General features: G+C 46.8%; 1 protein-coding gene and 1 pseudogene across 1 annotated transcript; both read right to left on the bottom strand.

Moving 5' to 3' along the window:
- Nucleotides 1-1,956: 1,956 nt before the first annotated feature.
- Nucleotides 1,957-11,536, bottom strand: LOC130459031 (uncharacterized). The gene is made up of 5 exons (XM_056826261.1): nt 11,530-11,536; nt 11,283-11,380; nt 10,866-10,950; nt 2,274-2,717; nt 1,957-2,180 (listed from the first exon to the last, which is right to left on the bottom strand). Exons 1-5 carry the CDS (start codon nt 11,534-11,536, stop codon nt 2,023-2,025), a joined length of 792 nt encoding a protein of 263 aa, XP_056682239.1. The 3' UTR covers nt 1,957-2,022.
- A 4,308-nt stretch (nt 11,537-15,844) lies between these two features.
- Nucleotides 15,845-19,304, bottom strand: LOC130459030 (sal-like protein 4; annotated as a pseudogene).
- Between the last annotated feature and the right edge of the window lie 2,072 nt (nt 19,305-21,376).

Below are 21,376 nucleotides of genomic sequence, written 5' to 3'. Positions count from 1 at the left end.
TTCTCCATTAGTGGCAGTGTAATGTCCCTGAACAATCTGCAGGGATCCAGGAGAAAAAAACACTATTCATAAGCAAAGGACAAACTGTGGGAGTGGAAACACTGAGGAAAAGCAACTGCCTGACTACAATGGCTGCGGGGACATGACAGAGGAGAGACTCTAAATGAACACTCTAATGCAAATATTATCAACATGGAAATGGGTCCAAATCAAGAAAACATCTAATGCCCAGTGGATTTACGCGTATGTCTTTAATGAATAATGCTTGGAAATGATCAAATAAAATATATTTTTAAAAAATTAAAAAAAAATCTAATGCAGTTAGGTGGCCTGGGCAGGGGATTAGTTGGAGCCCCTGGTACAGGTGCAGACCACCTTTTTGCAGTTTTGCCATGCTCTGGTGAGCCAGTTCGGTGGCTTCTAGATAGCCTTCCGCAGAGCTTTGAAACTGGCGGAGGGCTGTGAGGCCTCGGTGGGCTCCGGTCTGTCCCTCGGTTTGTCCTTGGGCTGCTCTGTGGCGACCCGGGACCAGGCCGACGCGGCTTCCTGAGGCTGGCAGAGGACCCACCCGTGCTGCCTGGCATCCCAGATCTCTAATTTTTTAAATATATATTCTGCTACGGTTCTGGGCTCCACTGAGGAGTCACGCACCTTAGCCCGGAGCCGCGGCTGCCTGTGCCTTTTGGCATTCGCACCGACTTTGGGAGTGTGGCTGCTCTTGGGGGAGCTTTTGGGGCTGTGGCTGCTCTTGGGGAAGCTGCCACTTTTTTGAGTGGCGGTGCCCTTTTGAATGGCGGTGCCGTTTTGAATGGTGGTGCCCCTTGGAATGGCGCCTCTCTTGGGGGCCCTCTTGGGGCTCCAGCTGCTCTTGGGGGAGCTCTTGGGGCTGTGGCTGGTCTTGGGGGCCCTCTTGCGGCTCCAGCTGGTCTTGGGGGAGCTCTTGGGGCTGCAGCTGGTCTTGGGGGCCCTCTTGGGGCTGCAGCTGGTCTTGGGGGAGCGGCAGCTTGTTGGCAGTGCCCGGCTCCTGGGGGTGCTCTTGGGAGGGTGGCCTGGAGGGCCCTGAAGAGGAAGTCTCCGAAGGTGAGGCAGCCTGGCAAGGGCATGGGGGAGGAGTCACGCCGGGCCTCTGGGCCCGGCCCAGCTGGCCTGACAGTCAGTCCCAGCCTCCCTAGTACCTTAGACAGGTGAGACCCGGAAATTGTGGAGAACAGAGTCCGGATGGTGACTCTCGGCTGCCCTGGGGGGATTCGGGACCGGGTTAGGCCTCCGGAAGAGCCCCGAGCCAGAGAGCAGGGGAGCAGGGGGGAGGGAGGCGTCCTTTACCATCCACTTCCACTAGGCTCCCCGGGGTGCTCCTCCCGAAAAGTCTGGGCTCTGATCTAGGGAAGCAACCCACGGAACTCTGGCCTGCTGGGTGTCCAGGACCAGCCCTCCCTCTCTCCTCCAGGCCCTTGTGCCCGCCCCCGCCCCTGCCCCCACCCCACCCCCGCCCCCGCACGCTCGGGGCCACGCCCACTTCAGCTCCTCTTCTCTCCTGAGTGGGAGCTTCTGCTGGGACCCGAAGGGCATGGGGGCGGCTTCCGCTCTCGACATCACTTCCGACATCACTTCCGGCAGGGCCGGGGCGGTCCGCTGGTCCATCAGTTGGGAGAGCGGCCCTGGGTAGTGCAGTCCTTTGTCCCAGGTCCAGCCTGGGCTCCCCTTGGTCCTCGGGACGGGGTACTGGGGCGGGAAGGCCACCTCCTTCCGTTTGGGGGGGGGCCTCTGTGGAGGGACCAGAAGGGCCTCACAAACCCAGAGCCAGGCGGAGGCGCCGGGGCAGGAGGCAGGAGGAGGGTTTTCTCACCCGCTGCGGACATCGGGGCGCTCTCGTCCTGGGGGAGAGGAAGAGTGGGGGTCACGGGCCGCCCCCGCCCCCCCCACGGCCCCCTGCCACACCCTCACTGGCCCCCCGCCGCCTCCCAGCCCTCCTCCCCAGCCTGGCCCATCGGCCTGCCTGGGGTCACCTGGACAAAGTCGCTCTCAAACATGGCCGTGAGGGGCCCGAGGGGCGGGTAGGGGCGGGTAGTTGCCCTCCGCCATGGCTCTCTGCAGCGGGCCAGGCTTGGGGAAGCACAGCGGGAAGGACAGTTCCGCTTCCACTTCCCCTTCCGGCAGGTGGAGCTCTCCGGGCAGAACAACTGCGAGCAGGGAGGAAGCAGGCCGGAGCTGGGGGCTGGCCGGCCCCCGCGGGCTCCCCTGCAGCCCTGCAGCCCCCCAGGCCGGAGCCCCACCTGGTGAGGGTTTCCGGGGTTTCATTGGGCTCAGGGAGTCTCGGTGCGCCTGAAGATCAGGGCTCTGGGGTGGGGGTGGAGGGGGCTGCTGGAGGAGGGCCAGGATACTCTCTGCGGGGAGGGCAGACTGGCTATGGCTCTCTGGGACAGCTGAGCTAAGAAGGGGCAGCCTCCCAGGCGTAACACAGCCAGGAGGCCCCCATTGTGACCTCATGCATGGGTCAGGAGGGTCAGGGGGGGCCAGCTGGCAGCATTCCCCGGGTCCCATGCAAGGCAGGACAAGGAAGAAGGGGGCAGCACCCCGGAGGAAGACCCTCTCCAGCCCCTGGCCACAAAGGGGGTGGGGGGCCCCCACCTGAAAGTTTGGGCCTATCTCAGGAGGCGCCCCGGGGCCTTTCCTGCAGAGCTCAGAGCCAAAGCCCAAGGCCCGCTGCTCAGCTAGCTCTGGAGAGGGAAGGACAGGTAGCCCCCATTCTAGGCAGGGGCTCTGGGGAAAGCTCTGAAGTCTTTGAGCAGGGCTGTAGCTTGAGGCTGTTGCAGCCTCCCCAGGCCCCCTTTGCCTTTTCAGGGGAACCTCCAGGAGCCACCAGGGCCCCCTAAAAAGGGACCCTGGAGAGCCGGGCCACAGGCTGTTGCTCTCCCTGAGGTGCCTTTGGCCCAGCATGATCTCCATGCTCTGGGCCTCACTCTCCCTGACTAGTCCTGGACAGTGAGAGGGTTAGAGTGGATCTGGAGCCCCAGAACCCTCGGCTTACCCTAGAGGGGTGTGAACCTTAAACATTCTCAGACCCTACTTCATAAGGTTAGGATTGCAAACCTTAAAAAATTCCCAGACCCTACTTCATAAGGTTGGGTTAAGACAGTTCCCCATTGGATCCATTCCTCATTTGGGCAGTGAAGGTACTTGATCAGGAATGTGAGAACTCTACTTCACCATACTTAAGCATGCTTTAGGGGAAGATAAAGTTGTAAACTCTTTGCTGAACAATGAAAAGTATTTAAACCCATTCTTATAGTAAGACAAAAAGTTCTTAAGCTATGCCTATTTTTGGATATAATACAAAAGGGTGCTAAGTACCTATAAAGGTCAGGCAAGTTGTGAATTTACAAGGAGCAAAGAGGTGAGAAACTTACTCAGAAGTTTTCTGGTGTGAACTTAATAAAAAAATTTAAGCCGCCTTAGGTGTGAACTAAGAATGGTCTGTCCTTTGAAAAACATCTACTGTGATTGATAGATGGAAGAACTTAGGGGAGGTGACATAGGAGAAAATTCCCTTTAAATAGGAGCTCAGAGACATTCAGATTCAGGATTGAGCTGGTGAAGTCAGCTGAGATGAAGCTGGCCTGGTGTCACTAGAATCCTTACTTGAACAAATCTTGTGGTGAGTGATTAAGGACTGACTGATCTTTCTCTTAGGGCTTAAGGCCTGGGTTGGCCAGAGCTGCCCTGGGCTAGCCTATCCTTTTCTCATTTTATTTTATTATATATATATATATATATATATATATATATATATATATATATATATATATATATATATATATGTATTATATATATTAACAATATACTTAACTCGCTTCCTTTAACTGAATATCTATCTTTGCTATCTTTCCCCTGTCTGTTGCTGCAGAAACAGACAGAAATATTCAATGTCAACCCCTGCCTCCACCCATGCTTAATGTAGCATTACGATCATTTTAAATTTATAGAAATAAGCAGGTAAAAATGTTTCTCCTACAAATCTTAGAGATGATTCGAATAGTGCAGACTCAAATTTAATTCAGGCTATGGCCATTGAAATCCTGACTTCTAGAGAAATTCAAAGCAGAGTCATTCACTACGTTAATCAAGCTTCTAGCTAAAGATATGGCGCTAGATAAGACTAAAACCGACAAGTCCTACGGCCAAACCATTCTTATCAACTAAATATAAGTTTATTGCAAGAAATTTCTTTACCTAAAAATTGCTTATTTCAAAAGTTGTGCAAGAAACAAGCCAAAAATCATAAAGGAAACTCATGTTCCATAACTCTGTGTTATCTATCAAACGTTACCTGGCACAGGTAAATTGGGAAAGCTTAATAAGCAATGCTTAAACTTAGAGCAAACCTTTCATCACATTGGGCTAGCAGCTTAAGGTGAAAGAATGCTTTGAGGAGATAATCCCTCACAAAAGGACTATAAGATCATATCAAAGCATGAAAACTATTTCTCAAGAACCTAAAGGAAGAGCAATTTAAAAAGGAGAGCAGGTGTGTGCCTTACCTAGAAAGCAAACAGACATTTTGCGAAATCAAAAGGCTTTTTTAATCAGCAAACCTCTCTACTATTTTAGCATATCTAAAAGGAACAAGCTTTCTGAAGCACGGCCAGAGAATGCAGGAGGACTATTGTTTAAATGTAAAGGTATAGACCTGATGTGTCTTTCAAACAGATCTTTGCTAAGAAATGGTATTACTATGAAGCAAGATTTAAAAATGAAACTGTCTTAATTTGGATTGGAAATGGCAGAATTATATAGGAAGGTCTAATTGTATTTCTTAAAAGGCAAAGCTAGAAAGTTAAACATCTTTGTCTGACTTTTGTCATATGCTACAGAATATTAAGACAAGATATTTTACCTGTAATAATATTTTAAAATGAATTCTAGTATAACTGTAGGTTATAGTATAGAGTAGTAGTCTCTCGGTAACCGAGGATGACCATTGTCTTTGTGTGTTTTTGTGCACAAAGACACTTGTGCATGAAGATTTAAGTGGGAAAGTCGATGCACAGAGACAGTCCTACTCTCTCGGCATTGGAAGTCTGGGTCCAGTGGTACGAAGGTTACACCTGGAGACTTCCTCAGCTGCATTGGGTGTCCGTTTGTGCTCCCACATGCCCTAAGCACTCCACAGTGCCTTGCTGCATCGCCATCTCAGCCATTGAAACTTCTTGTTGGGTTCTTCCACCTTTTCTGCTGAAGCAGTCTTCACATGCTGGGTGAGCAAAGCCCTCGTGCACCAGGGGTCCACGACAACCCGATGGCTACCCTCACAAGGTTTAGCCGGCCTGTCGAAGCCTTTGCCCAGGGTGTGGCCGCTGCCGCTGCCGAATGCTAGCAGCTACTGGGAGCCACAAGTGAGAGCTGGGTGTCAGGTGAGGGTCAGAGGCTGGAGAGCTGCCCTAGGAGGGCACGACAAGCCCTCCATACCAAAGATACTACCCTCCCTGAGCACCCCATACACCCCACTGTAGGTTAAATACCAAGGTATAAACACTATTTTTTCCAGGCTTTTAGAGGTAAATCCACATGGACTCTTGCGACCATGTGACCAAAACTATTTGGAGCTGGCAGTTTGATAAATTGATCCTGCCACATGGAGGGCAATACTCCTACACCTCAGGTTACAAGTTTTTATGACGAGTATTGAATATTATCAAAAGGAAAATTAATACTCAGTGCAATTGGTTAAATGACAAACAGGAATTGGTCTAGAGCAATTTCTAATATCTTCAAATTTTAAATATGTAGCAATCATTAAATTTTTAAACAGGACATAAAGTCAGCAAGGGTAGAAATTAGCAGATATTATTTAAAAACCTGAATGAAGTTCAAAAACTGTATGTAAGGCACATTATTGCAACTTTATCCAAAAAGCCAATTATCTATAATTATTCAATCTCAAAATAATATAGCATCGATTCTAAATAGGAAGCACATTTTCCGCATTGCCTGGCATCAGAGTGAACACAGGGCTGGAAGGATTCAAATTGTTAATCAGTAGTCAATTATTAAGGTCATTAATTAATTTGTAAACCAGTAACAGTGACTTATGTTTGGTTTAGAATTGGCAACACTACCACTTACTCCAATGGCATATGTTGATCCTGATCATTGTATCAGTCTAAAACCAATGACTAAGATACAAGCTCAAATATTACTTGCACAATATCTATGTTGGCAATGGAATTTGGCAAAACTTGTAGGTCCAATTGATAGTTCTATTCACATTATCAAAATCTTTTCAATCATGAGTTTAGATATGATACTTTAAAAATAATAACATCAGCAATTGCCCCATAGCCAATGCATGATTCCACTGGGTATCACACGTGTTCTTGACTCGAACCTATTTCCATGTTGTTGGTATTTGCTCTAGAGTGTTCATTTAGAGTCTCTCCTCAGTCATATCCCCTTCCCCCCTGTAGTCAAGCAGTTGCTTTTCCTCGGTGTTTTTACTCCCACAGTTTATCCTCTGCTTGTGGATAGTGTTTTTTAGATCCCTGCAGATTGTTCAGGGACATTGCATTGACACTAATGGAGAAGTCCATCACCTTCTATTGTACCACAGTGTATCAGTCTCTGTGTATAATGATTTCCTGGTTCTGCTCCTTTCGCTCTGCATCACTTCCTGGAGGTTGTTCCAGACTCCATGGAATTCCTCCAGTTCATTATTCCTTTGAGCACAATAGTATTCCATCACCAAGATATACCACAATTTGTTCAGCCATTCCCCAATGGAAGGGCATCCCCTCGTTTTCCAATTTTTGGCCACCACAAAGAGCGCAGCTATGAACATTCTTGTACAAGTTTTTTCCTTATTATCTCTTTGGGGGTACAAACCCAGCAGTGCTATGGCTGGGTCAAAGGGTAGATATTCTTTTGTCGCCCTTTGGGCATAGTTCCATATTGCCCTCCAGAATGGTTGGATCCATTCACAACTCCACCAGCAATGAATTAGTGTCCCTACTTTGCCACATCCCCTCCAGCATTCATTACTTTCCATAGCTGTCATGTTAGCCAACCTGCTAGGTGTGAGGTGATACCTCAGAGTTGTTTTGATTTGCATCTCTCTGATTATAAGAGATGTAGAACACTTTTTCATGTGCTTATTAATAGTTTTGATTTCTTTGGCTGAGAAGGCACGTGTTTCTTATTCTGTATTTTCTTTAATCCTTAACCTTTAATAAACCTCTAAAAATATAATACTCCTTGCAGAGAGAAACTAATTTCTACCTGCTTCAGTCTCCCTAAATTTTAATCTTTACAAAACCAACATCAAGCATGTTAACTTGTATGGACTAAACCCCACTCGTATATATCTATGACATCAGGTGGATCCCACACTCCAAAGACTTTATTGTGGGATCAAAATCGAAATAGGTATGATTCCTTAGACACTGATGTATACCTTTCATTTTGGATGTCTATGTTATATATATATATGTCATGAGGGAATTTATTGTGTGTGCATTGTAAAACTCCTACTTGTATTGTAAGAAATGCTACTATTAACAAGGGTTACCAACATCGGTATGACTCTCCAAAGAGAAGGAGATAGAAATGTTTCAGGCCCAGCACAGACCTAGTAACCCTGACCACAAAAATGATGTTTAGTGCAGGAGATGCTGCACAGGGCTGTTTATTGGACCGATGGTCCTGATGTCACTCTTAGAAAAGGGCTGAGATGTCAGGCAAAATGCACTTTGAAATTCTAATTAGGAACCCAAGTTATTGAAAATTGATCATCTACATCCATATATAGATTATGTTCCTGGCAATGCCTATGTAGACATTATGTGCCAACTGCCATTGCTGTAGTTACATGTTAATATCATTGTTGATCATTAGTCCTAGAACCCCATCTTCTTGGGTAATATCTTTATGGGAACTTTTTCTGGCTCTCTAACACCAGTCCCAGAATTCAGGCAGGCCGCTGGAGTCGGGGTCTATTAGCTTCCGCTTCAAGTACTGGAGTGTATGGGGTGCTCGGGGAGGAATAATATCTCTGGTATGGAGGGCTTGTCGTGCCCTCCTAGGGCAGCTCTCCAGCCTCTGACCCTCACCTGACACCCAGCTTTCCCTTGTGGCTCCCAGTAGCTGCTAGCATGCAACAGCGGCCACACCCCGGGCAAAGGCTTCGACAGGCCACCTAAACCTTGTGAGGGTAGCCATCAGGTCATCGACCCCTGGTGAACGAGGGCTTTGCTCACCCAGCATGTGAAGACTGCTTTGGCAGAACAGATGGAAGAAACCAACAAGAAGGTGCCACGGCTGAGAGGGCAACGCAGCAAAGCACTGTGGAGTGCTCAGGGTGTGTTGGAGTACCAAGGACAACACGGCCATCCAATGCAGCTGAGGAAGTCTCCAGGCTTAACGACTTTTCGTGCCACTGGACCCAGGCTTCCAACGCCGAGAGAGTGTGACTGTCTCTGTGCACCGACTCTTCTACTTAAATCTTCATGCACAGGTGTCTTTGTGCACAAAAACACACAAAGACAATAGTCATCCTCAGTTACCAACAGACTACTATTATATCAAGTACTGGAAGACCTTCTGGTGTATGATAGTAAAGCCTCAGCAGTAAACTGAGTGCTCTAGGTTGGACAATGTCTGTGGACGCGCAGTTGTTGACCCTCCTGGGTGGAATAGGTCATTACACACAAAATGGAGCAAGGGCAAAGTATTCCCTCAGTTTCCCCTTTTGGAGTATGTATTGAAAATAGGAAAAAATGGGCACTAATGAGCTTGTAGAAAAAGCACATGGAATATTATTCATTGACAACTAGGAACAATAAGTCACGTCAAACTCTATATGAGCAAGAAGCTGTAGAAATTGCTTCTACATCGAAAGCAAATGAAGCTTCTGTTAATCCAAACGTTGGTTTGGTGGAATGAATTTTGCAAACATTGGCAATGTTATAGGTTTGGTTATTAATTTGTTCTCTTGTACAGAAGCAGAGATTTCACTAAGGCCCATATAAGAAACACGCAGCCAGAAGGTGCAAGGTCACTTCACTATCATCATCCTGGTTGTTTGAACAACAAATTCGAATGTAATGTGTATGGGAATGTTGGTGTTTGTTAAATATTCACAATAAATGTTGTTTTCATGTTTTTGCAAAGCTTTTAATGCTGACAAATTCCGCACATATACAAGGTAAATTTTAGCTAACTTAGATTAGGAAATAGAAGTCATTTCTGAAGGTAAACTCTGATAGGACGTCTGGGCTCAGCTACAACTGTGCCACCTGAAAAGTGAGCCATGAGTCTAACACTTGGTGTTAACTTTAGGGTCATTTTCTCCGATTATTTCCCCATGGATTTGCTTTCAAATACGGAAGGTACGTTGCAAGTACTATCACTCCTGTCACCCTGCACTGAGGAAGAAACATGAATTTGGACTCTTATTTTGACACACACCCCAAAGCTGGAGACTATAGAAACATGGCAGCATTTGTTACATTTCAGAGGACTGTCTACGAGATCCTGGCTGATTACATAGGAAGGGATGGCCATGGATACTTCTCACTTGGCCAGACAGCCCAAAGCCACAGACTAACGTATATGCCATATGAAATGGATAGCTAAGGTCGGAGGTGCAACGACGCAGTGTTTTGACACCCTCATTCACAGGTCGGCCCGGGACCCAAGTTCCATCCCTGTATCTGTGTGGCAGGCGTGCTGCCTTACATATCCCCAAGACCATGCGTGATCGGGTCACGGGAAACAAAGGATTTCCCTCTTCTCAGGATGTCCTCCTAGTCCTCCACTATTGAAGGTCGGACTGCTTTTTATAGGTCGGCTATGCATGGGTGAAATGACACCTTAATCCATGTGCTACGAAGTAGGACGGGGACATCACGTTCCTTCAGGCTCTGTAAAGCGTCAAGATCATTTCCTGATCGAAATCTTATGATTGCTGTTTGACCAAACTTTTTACCCTTCACTTTGGTGCATTGCTACGAAGATCATTCTTCTCGTTGAGACAATATTATTGCGGAGTTAAGGTCATTTTCATCAGGGGTCCTCCGTAAGAGCTAGACGTTCTGCCAATTTGATTCAGAATTCTTTTTTGATTGGTTATGCTCTCTAATGTTTGATTCTTTGATGAAGTGTATCATTTCTTCCCCGTAAAAACAAGAAACAAAAAAGGGGATACATAGGATTCCAGGAAGAACCTCTGGCCTGAGCCACAGAGAGCTCCGCTCTGGTCTGGCCAGACAGCATTCCTATGCATGATTCACGAGCAGACCACATTCCGGGAGTTTGAACAGAGTGGCCTGAACTTACCGCGCCTCTGGCTTGGACGCCATTCATGTGTCAAGCCAATGTAAGTCCTCCACATGCATTACCTGCCTCTGCCATCATCACCTCAATAAAGAGAGGAAGGACTCGGCCCTCTTCCTCTGGTTCCTTCTCTCTCTCTCACCTGCCTGCTGGCCACATGGATCACTCCTGTGATGGAGATCCAGTGGGCCTCTAAAGATCTTTCTTCATTCTTTTCCTTCCTTCTCACCTCACTCCCGATTCCCAAACCAGGCATTCTGGGTCATTTTTTATCTCTCTTCATTGTATGCCCAGCAAAGGAAGATAAAAGGGAAGCCGCGTCCTTCCATAGCAAGATATGACCTGGTGTCCCTCCCTGTTCATGAAACTCTCCCTCCGACTTCATTCTCCTCCTCAAAATCATCCTCCTGCAGATATTCCCTTTCTGTGTAGTGGCTGCAGGACCGACTGCTACAGTAGGGCTAAGCCAGAGAGGGCTCTGGAGGGGCTGTGAGGACAAGCCCTTCCCCAGAGCCACGTCTTCCTGGCCTCCTCCTTACCTGTCACCAGCAGCTGCAGGGGGGGCACTGAGCTCCGACCAGTGGAGTCCCCAGGAGGAGAGGCAGCTGTAGCTCCCTGGAGCAGCTAACAAAGTTGGAAAGCAGACGTCAGCCTGCTCTCTGGAGGCGTTTATCTGACGTGAGCATCCTCCATCCTTCCAAAGCTGAAAACTCCCACTTCTCCATGTGCTCCGGCAACAGAAATGTACGTGTGCTTCCTTGGACACCACAGAGCCGGACTCAACCCAAATGAAGGGTTTGGGGGTCCCTGGAAGGCAATCAAAGACCCGATTGGGGGCAGCTCCTCCCTCCAGTGGGCTGTTCTGACCCCAAACCAAGTCCTCCAACCAGTCACCCTCCAGCCCACACAAGGAGCTCCCCTCCTCCCTTCCCCATCCCACCCCCAGCTGTACCTACCATGGAGGTGCCCTTCTGTTCTGAGCTGGAAGATGGGCAGGAGCTAATTGAAGGGAGGGACTGAGCCCCTGCAGCAACAATCTGATCCAGACACAGCCCTGAAGGAGAGGCTGCAGTTAGAGATGCCCTCAGCTCCCCAGTCCAATTGTCCACAGCTGCACCCCTCTGCCCCACTCTAACCAGCTGCCCCACTGAGGGTCCTACACAGAAGAAGGGGCCGATCCCAGGAAGCCTCTCCCAGCCTCACCTTCCATGGTGCCTCTGTGCTAGGACCTTCTCCTGACCTTCTTCCCCCTCCAGCCCAGCCTGGGCCCTGGCACTAACCAAGCCACCAGAGAGAGGCTACTACGGGGGACATGTTCACCATTTAGGCCTGATCCAAGCTGCCACGAGGCTGAGGAGAAAGAAGGAGACTGTGGAGCTGCCTTTAGGCTCTCTGACCTTCTGTGACCTGTGACAAGGAAATCACTTTAAAAGACTGATATATATTAATTTAAGGTCGCCAAGGAATTCAGCTATGTAATTCCTAAATGAAAACTCAAATCAGCAGTCTACCTTTTATGGAGTTTTTAATTACAAACAGGAGGAAGAAAGGTATTAGAGAGAGAGAGAGAGAGAGAGAGAGAGAGAGAGAGAGAGAGAGAGAAAGAAAGAGGAGAGAAGGGAATAGGGCTTAAATACCCCCTCTGTTTAGGCTGGGCCAAAAGGCCCAAGCCCTTAGATAGCTGAGGCAAAGAAAAGAGATCAGTCCCTATCACTCACGTGACCAAAATGGAGAAACAGTCTCAGGGACCTCCACCTCCAGCTTCCTTCAGAGCAAGCCTTCTCAGAGCACAACCTCTCAGAGCAAAACCTCTCGACCTCCTTCAGTCCTCAGACTCCGCTATCTTTCAGGAAACCATCTCAGTTCCCTCCCCTCAGTTCTCACATCTACCAATCACTGTCCATGTTTTCCCTGTGCCAATGGTGGCTCTAGCTTAACCCAGGACCGCCCAGAGGTCTGCCCCTTTGCACATGTCTGTTGAAAGTCATATTCTCAAATAATTAAATCTTGATCTATGCTGCAGCCCTTCCTAAATCCTGTTAGGACTGAGTAGGGTGGAGATTGTAAGTACCAAGACCTGGTTCTGTCATTCCAAGTATCTCTATTGTATCGATTCTAAAATCAATCATGACTCAAAGAACTTCCTGTTCTATGCTTAAGCATAGGTCAAAGCCCTTTCCATTGTTCAGCAAAAGGTTACTGTCCTAAAGTAATCTTAAGTAGGGAAGAGAAGGACCCTCCCATGCCAAGGGGGTTCACATTCTAATAGACTATCAGTAGGAAAATTTTCAAGTATGAAATTTCCCAATGGTGAAATTTCCAACATTTATAAGTCTAAGAAATTTTAAGGTTTACAGACCAAAGCCACAGGATATGATGACAACAGCTCACCCACAACTCCAGGCCCAGGACCTGCCACGTGAAACCAGTCAGAAGGGCAACAGCTATGGGTTGAGAATACTCTGGACACATTCTCTTGGGGGGGGGGTCCCTCCTTCCTCTCCTCCTTCCTCATCCTCACCTCTCACAGCCTTTTCCCCTTTTTCTCCCCCCAGAAGCATTTCTCCTCACCTTCCTGGGCCCCCCTTGCCTTCCCCTTGTGATCCCCTCAGCTTTCTCAGGGAGGGATGTTGATGAAGAAAAGGATCTGGGGGCAGAACTGGGCATCCAGGAATCCACCTAGTTCCCACCCCTACCCTGACCCAGTGCTGGGGAAAGCAGAGCTGAACCCAGTGCTGAAGAAAACAGCTCCCTGACCCTAAAGCATGATGGGAATGTGGAAGATGGGCACAGAAAGTCAAGTTCTACACTTGGTTGGAAAAGACAAGTTCATGAATAGAACACTGGGCAGGTGGGGGCAGGGGCAGTGTGCCTGGGCATCATCACTCCACACTAAGAAATTGTAGTGTTGGTAGTCTATGAGGTCAGCTTGAGTTACATAGAGAGCCACAAGAGGGAGTGGATCCAGTATTAGAAATAGAATTGCTGTGGAGGTGCCCAGAAGGTCACGGGAGGCAGATGTGGAAGAGGCATGAAGGCAGAGAGAATTTCATGCATGCAAGAGAGTAAAGCACGTCAGATGTCAATCAAGAAAGAATATTTCAAATAGAATATTGCCAGGAAAGTCAGTTGGAGCCTGCCCAGGAGATGAACTGAGAGTCTGGCTTGGGTTTCTGACCAAGGGAGAGACTGGCTTTTCCTGACCTAGACAAAGAGAGACCTTTGTAGCTTTTGACAGCGTTTGGACTTGAATTACGCAAGCAGAGATTATCTGACTGGTTAAAAGAAGAAAAGAAGAAAAATACTTGTCCTCCAAAGTCTCTGTCCTGCGTCACAGTTGTGACAGGACTGGCATGTCCCATAATCCTCCTATGCCTCCTTATAGTTTAGGGAAAACCTTATCCCTCTCACCTCAATTTCCATCCTTGTACTGGTTTTCCCCAATAAACCTCCTTGCCTGAGAAAGAGGGGAAAAGTATCTTGTCTAAACCTCACAGTTCACCTTTGAATTACTTAGAAGGGTGGCTAACTAACGGGGGAGGGGAAAGGGAGTCAGGAGGGTGTGGGTGGAAAACTGGGAGGTGAAGGGTGGATGGTAGGAAATATCTTGATCTATTAGCCATCAGCAGTGATCACTAGGCAACCCCAGAATATCCCCTCTAGTAGTTCTCTCTAGTAACTCCAGAATATCTCTCTCTAGTAGCATCTCTCTATCGCTCAGAAGTACCTCTATCTCCATTACAAATAGACACCTTCAGGTTCCCCTAGTATCTCTCTAGCAAAGCCAGAGTATATCCATTTATTGTAAGCAGAAATAGCTCCAACAGAGTATCTATTTATTATATAGACTAAGAAATGAGCCAACCAAAAAAGGCACCACTCTGGATGTGCTCACACAAATACAGGAACTACAGACAGCCATGGTTTGTTGGGGTCACTCTAGCCCTAGAAAACGCCCTGTAGGAGGAGGCCATAGCCTGGCCCAGGCATGGTACCCAGTTTTGAGCATCTTTATTCCATGTTGATGAAATTCCAAGAGGAAGTTCCTAGACTGTGAAGCAGCTGGGGAGACTTGGGGGTGCCCTTCTGATCAGAGCTACAGCTGGGAAGCTGGTTGATGCCTTAGGAAAGATTTCACACCAGTGCTGTGCTCATGTGGCACCTGAGTCACCCCCTTCAGCCCAGATAAGGCACCAATGAGGTTTCTCTTCTCTCCCCTCCTGCCTCCACCCCACCCCTGAAATTTGCCACATTTGAGGTAGTTTCTGGGTCTTGAAGGTCTTCCGGGGCACTTTGAGGGGAAGGACTCAGCCTCTGGAGCTGTGATCTCCTGGCCAAGACACAGCCCTGACAGCCAGGCTCAGGTTAGAGGTCTGCTGGCTCCCCATCTCTAGCCCTGCCTTTGTGCTCTACCCCATCCAACTAACTTGCTGTGGCTCCAGTACAGAGGAGACTACAGTTCCCAGAGCCCTGTTCTGTCCAGGCAGCCTCTCCTGTTTTCCAGGTCCCCTTATGGCCCAGGTAGCCCCTGTTCAAGGCACTTCTCAGACTTGCCATCCTCCCCTCCAGACTAGGGCCCAGCACTCACCTAGGTACTGTGGCAAGGGATTGTGGGAATCATGCTGGACCCTCCAGCCTCGCTCAGATTGTTGGGCCACAGGAGGGAGGAGGAGAAGTGTAAATCTTGAAATTTCTCAGACTTGTGACTGTTAAAAATTTCCCCATCAGGGAATTCTCAATTGGAACAATTCCCTACTGGGAACATTCCCCATTTTGACTGTGAGAACTCGCCAGGATCAGAAATGGGAGGGCCTCTAATCCACCCGTACTTAAGATTGCTTTAGGGGAGAAAACTCCTTGCTAAACAATGAAAGTACTTAGACCCATACTTATGAAGAGGCAAGGAGTTCTTTGAGCCATGCCTGTTTTTAGAATTGGTACAGTGGGATGCTAGGTACCTAAAAGGGTCGGGCAACTTGTAAACTTGCCAGGAACAAAGAGGTGAAGACTTACTCAGAGAATTCCTCCAAGAGCTCCCTCTCAAGTGATCTCCAAAAGAATCTCCTTCCAAAAGCCTTCTCCCAAGAGCTTTCTCAAGTGATCCTCATAAGAGATTTCTCCAAAAGGTGTAGCATCCCAAGCATATTCACATCTATGAAATAGAGATGACGGTATTATTACTGTGTCTCCAAGCATGAGGCTTTACCGATAAGGTTTATGAAGGTAACCTTGACCTGATCACGAGACCTATTGCCCAACACAAGTCCATTAACATGTTCGGAGACTTGCCCGGGAAAGCGCGATTACGTCCTACATGCCCAAAAGGTGTTCCCTCCACTGTACCACCCAATCATGATTGTCTAAGATATGTGATGTAATTGTTACATGATTAGAGGCATCCCTCTGCCTCCTCATCAATAAAAGCAAGGCAACCCCTGGAATTTTCTCTTTTTTAGGAAGGTTCTTTACCTAGATAGGATCACCGTTTCCCTCTCTCTTTCTTTTTTTTTTTAAAGTGTCTATTTGCTTCCTTTTTAGCTGACTGCAATCTTGTTTTCTTCTAGGAAGTGAGGGAATTGATGTTTTGGAACACTGTCAGTAGCACTAGCTTTCTCTATAACATCAGAGCTAATCCCAGACTGTGAACCATCTATCTTGGAGACTGGGGCATTATTCATTACAGATCCTCCACCGCTGACAGGAACTGGTAGGGCAGGGATAGGACCACTCTGGATCACAGATATCTCATTAGTCTTCATGGCTAAGCCATTGTTAATCACAGCTGCATACTGGTTCCAAACAGCGGAATCAAGATTCACCGCAGGAGGGACTATATCCTTTGGAAACATCTCAGATACCTTCTTGACATCATTACTCAGCAATGCTATGGTGTTATCAATAGATAATCTCCTTCCACGTCAGGCAGAGTTATTCCACATATGAGTTCCAACATGGACCTTCAAATTTCCTTTGGTTGTAAAGGCCCTTCCACAAATGGTACACGCAAAAGGTTTTTCACCAGTATGAGTATGCTCATGGATCTGAAGGGCACTGGCTGATGAGAAGTTCTTCCCACAGGTGGTACAAATGTGCTGCTTGGCAGTGCGACGGGGAGGGAAAAGACTTGGAGGAGAAAGAGAGAGAGAAACGGTAATCCTATCTAGGTAAAGAACCTTCCTAAAAAAGAGAAAATTCCAGGGGTTGCCTTGCTTTTATTGATGAGGAGGCAGAGGGATGCCTCTAATCACGTAACAATTACATCACATATCTTAGACAATCATGATTGGGTGGTACAGTGGAGGGAACACCTTTTGGGCGTGTAGGACGTAACCGCGCTTTCCCGGGCAAGTCTCCGAACATGTTAATGGACTTGTGTTGGGCAATAGGTCTCGTGATCAGGTCAAGGTTACCTTCACAAACCTTATCGGTAAAGCCTCATGCTTGGAGACACAGTAATAATACAGTCATCTATATTTCATAGATGTGAATAAGCTTGGGATGCTACAAAAGGATTGTCTTTCAAGAGATCCTGCTTTTTCTTATATAGGGGGTTTTCTCCTATGTCACCTCCCCTAAGTCCTTACATATACCAATCACAGTAGACGTTTTCTGAAGGACAACCCATTCTAAAAACACTGCTGGGTCGACTAATTCCCTCAGTAAGTCTGAACCAGAGAAAACACTATTCCCCTCAAGAGAAAAACTGAGTTTTTCTTATATCTGATTAAAAAACCAGGACACTGTAGTGAAAACATTTACTGCGGTCACAAATTTACTCACCCACTCTTATATCTACTACAATTTATATCTTCTACTATTTTAACTCACTACAGTTTATGACATTAACTCTTTTAACTGCCACAGTTTATGGCCTTCCACTATTTTAATTATTACAGAAGGCAGCAAAGTTTAGTTGAGACCACAGGAAAGGATGACACCATCATTGTCTCCACCCTGAAGCCTAGTGTCCCCTGAGCATGGAGAAGTGGGGAACATTCCTTTCACTGATCTTCCTTGGAATTTCTTGATGCCCAAAGTAAGCCTTCCCTCCTTCCCTCCTGTCAACTTCCTACTCCTTTCTGAGGCACCCGGTGGCTGCTTGATGGCTTATTGTTCCATCTGAGCAAGGCCCTGTTGGGGATTTCTTTTTTTTTTTTAATCACTGCCTTCCATCTTGGAGTCAATACTGTGTATTGGTTCTAAGGCAGAAGAGTGGTAAGGGCTAGGCAATGGGGGTTAAGTGATTTGTCCAGGGTCAAACAGCTAGAAGTATGTGAGGTCAGATTTGAACCCATGACCTCCCGTCTCTGGGCCTGACTCTTTATCCACTGAGCTACTCATCTGCCTCCTTGTTGGCGATTTCTTGAAGGCAAATTCCCATGGGACAATTTCCTCAAACAAGGTTGTCATGAGTGGCTCCTTTCCTTAGCAGAGGAGTTCTGGTATGCAGATATGGCATGTGTGCCCCTTCCCTCTCTCTGTGTGTCTGGGATCAGTCTGGCTCTGATCTTGTGGGGTCAGACAGCAAGGAAGGGGGTGGCTGGACCAAGTTGTCCCCTCCATCCAGGACTGTGGGTGTGATGACTCCAATGGATAGGCCTTGGCAATGGATGGGATCTGGAGGGCAGAGTCATGTTCCCACAGCTACAAGAGCTGTATTCCAATCCAAGTGCACTTTGTTGTGGAGGCGGCTTTCTTTTTCACAATGTGGATGCATTAACTTTTGTCATGAAATGCTCTGTTCCCATTGGACTCTTCTCTCTTCAGACATCACTGTGGCTGCACCCCAAGGTGGGTCTCTTATCCTGGGGATTACATGAAGGGCGGGATCCTGTGGTAGGTCTGTGGCCTGCACTGTGGAAGATCTGGCACTCATGCCAAGTATAGAATAGAGACCTGCTAGTTTGGATAAATTGTGTCCAAAGGAAAAAGAAACATGCAAAAGAACCAGGCTTTGGGGAATCATCCTGGGAAACAAGTCTAGAATACAATCTGGAAAGAAAAAAAGAACCTGTCTACATGTAACACAAAAATCTGCTCATGTCTACAAGGAGAAAAAGAAAATTCAAAATAAACTCTGCTTTCCAGAAATGGAGGACAAAATGGGGAAGGGAGGACTTTGGGTAGGGGTGAGGGATGGTCTGATTAGAGCGGAGGGATTGGATTGGACCTCAGAAAGCTGACACAGAAAGATGGAGCTAGGAAGGATTCTCATTGGGTAAAAGAGTTTTGGAGTTTGTAGAGTTGAAAGTGGTTCATTTCGGTGTTATGGAAGGTTCCAGCATATGACCAGCTGTGTGTGTAGGGAAGGCTGGGGGGAAGAGCAGGTGGGGGGGAATGGAATGGATGAGGACTTGCGAGCTCAGGGTGTTTGGGGGAGTGTCCTTATGCACCTTGTGGAGAAAAGACTGTGAGTCTGAGGTTACTGAAGTCATTGCAGAAGAAAGAAGAATGTCCTGTAGGCACCATCCTTCACTGGCCCATGAATCTGCTCCTTTCCCAGTCCCTGTGTGCACTAGTGTCGGGGACATCTATGGAGTCGCAATAGGGGACAGTTTAGAACTGTTGGGGAACAGCTACAGAGTCACAAGAAAGCAAGACTGGAACATTATCAAAGAGGGATAATGAACGTTTATTGCAAGCAGCACCAGATTTCAAGCTCTTCTCGAGAGGCACAATCTATCCTCCCCAGAGTGTGAACAGGGGAGTGAACCCGTTCCCAGGAGATCTTGGAACTGTTCATGCAGCCTTGAAGGGAGATGACTACGTTTTTGGCAGACTCAGCAGGAATGGACGGTCACAAACACCTGGCAAGAGGAACTCTATTCCATGAGGTCATGAAAGGTTCACTGCACACGAGCTCCTCCTGCAGCCTGGTTTTGCCCGGCTCCCTCAGCCTCCTTGGCCACTCTTGCCAGAACTGGCTGCATCTTGGTCACTGGTTGAGATGGGGCAGCTGCATCCTCCTTGCTCCCCATTGCCACTTCCAGGTTCTCCCCCTTCCTCTGTCACTTAGGAAGCTGTCTTTCTTTGAGCTCCCAGCTACTCTTCTCTGGCCTCCAATCAAATCCTGGCAGCCATCATCTACAGCTCCTGAAGTCCTTCCCCTCCTTCCTCAATGGTTCCCGTATCTGGCTCAGTATGTTTCTCTCCTTCCCAACTCCTGGCCTCAAATCAGGGGTTTCCAAAATATATTTTAGCTCCCCCTCAAGCACTCTAAGCACTCAGTTCCTCCACCTACTCCCATCTGATGAGATAATGCTGAGGTCCAGTTCAGCTACACCTAGAGATGGTCTTGCCCTTGCCATTTGCACCAACTCCATCCTCAAGAATTGTGCCCCCCCCCCATCTATTGGTTTTTCATTTCTCCCTCTTATGTCTCTTCCAGAAATGTATTCTTCCACTGCACGGAGATGTTCAGTCCATCCATCCCTCAATTCTTCTCCTGGGCATCCCCTCACACACGCTCTTCTCTCTTCTTCCCATCCTGACCTTTTCAACGCTGTACTCTCCTCCTTCCCCAAATCCCTCCTCTTAGCTCCCTTTTCATGTTGGCCATCATGGCCATCCCTTGGATCCCTCCTATCGTTTGACACCTTAGTGCCTACTGAATGAAGGAGGAATAAATCATGTGACCATCCTGATTGTAGATTTGTGTTATACAACCTGACTGAGGACGGGGATGTTCGTGTTTAGTTCCAAATTGCCTTCCAGAATGGTTGGATCAATTCACAACTCCACCAGCAATGCATTAGTGTCCCTACTTTGCCACCTCCCCTCCAGCATTCATTACTTTCCATAGCTTTCATGGTTAGCCAATCTGCTAGGTGTGAGTTGTTTTGATTTGCATTTCTCTCATTATAAGAGATTTAGAGCACTTTTTCATGTGCTTATTAATAGTTTTGATTTCTTTAACTGAAAATTGTCTACTCATGTCCCTTGCCCATTTTTCAGTTGGAGAATAGCTTGATTTTTTTGTACAATTGATTTAGCTCTTTATAAATTTGAGTAATTAGGCCATTGTCAGATGTTTTTGTGATAAAGATTGTTTCCCAATTTGTTGCTTCCCTTCTAATTTTGGATGCATTAGTTTTGTTTGTACAAAAACTTTTTAATTTGATGTAATCAAAATTATTGATTTTACATTTTGTGATTTTTTTCTAGCTCTTGCTTGGTTTTAAAGTCTTTCCTTTCCCAAAGATCTGACAAGTATACTATTCTCTGTTCGCATAATTTGCTTATAATTTCTTTATATTCAGGTCATTCACCCATTCTGAGTTTCTCTTGGTGTAGGGTGTGAGATGTTGATCCAAACCTAATCTCTCCCATACTATCTCCCAATTTTCCCAGCAGTTTTTATGAAAAAGTGAGTTTTGGTCTCCAAAACTGGGATCTTTGGGTTTATCATAGACTGCCCTGCTGAAGTCATTTACCCCAAGTCTATTCCACTGATCCTCCTTTCTGTCTCTTAGCCAGTACCAAATTGTTTTGATGACCACTGCTTTATAGTATAGTTTGAGATCTGGGACTGCAAGTCCTCATTCCTTTGCTTTTTTTTTTCCTCATGATTTCCTTGTATATCCTTGATCTTTTGTTCTTCCAAATGACCTTAGTTATGGTTTTTTTCTAATTCCGTAAAGAAGTTTTTTGGTAGTTCAATGGGTATGGCACTAAATAAGTAAATTCATTTGGGTAGGATGGTCATTTTTATTATGTTAGCTAATCTCACCCATGAGCAATCAATGTTTTTCCAATTGTTTAGATTTGGTTTTAATTGTGTGGAGAATGTTTTGTAGTTGTGTTCATATAGTTCCTGTGTTTGTCTCGGCAGATAGATTCCCAAGTATTTTATATTGTCTAGGGTGATTTTAAATGGAATTTCTCTTTCTAATTCTTGCTGCTGAACTGGGTTGGAGATATGTAGAAATGCTGATGCCTTGTGCAGGTTTATTTTGTATCCTGCAACTTTGCTAAAGTTGTTGATTATTTTGACTAGCATTTTGGTTGATTCTCTAGGATTTTTTAAGTAGACCATCATGTCATCCACTAA

The sequence above is a fragment of the Monodelphis domestica genome, chromosome 4 (assembly GCF_027887165.1).
Source record: "Monodelphis domestica isolate mMonDom1 chromosome 4, mMonDom1.pri, whole genome shotgun sequence".
Classification (NCBI taxonomy): Eukaryota; Metazoa; Chordata; class Mammalia; order Didelphimorphia; family Didelphidae; genus Monodelphis; species Monodelphis domestica.
The sequence above is the reverse complement of the archived record's forward strand: the minus strand, read 5'-3'. Positions and strand labels throughout refer to the sequence as shown.

Coding starts and splice junctions, on each gene's coding strand:
- LOC130459031 (XM_056826261.1), bottom strand. Junction 10,951..11,282: donor AACAGAAGGGCACCTCCATG/GTAGGTACAGCT, acceptor CAACTTTGTTAG/CTGCTCCAGGGAGCTACAGC. Junction 2,181..2,273: donor ACCCCGGAAACCCTCACCAG/GTGGGGCTCCGG, acceptor CCCTGCTCGCAG/TTGTTCTGCCCGGAGAGCTC.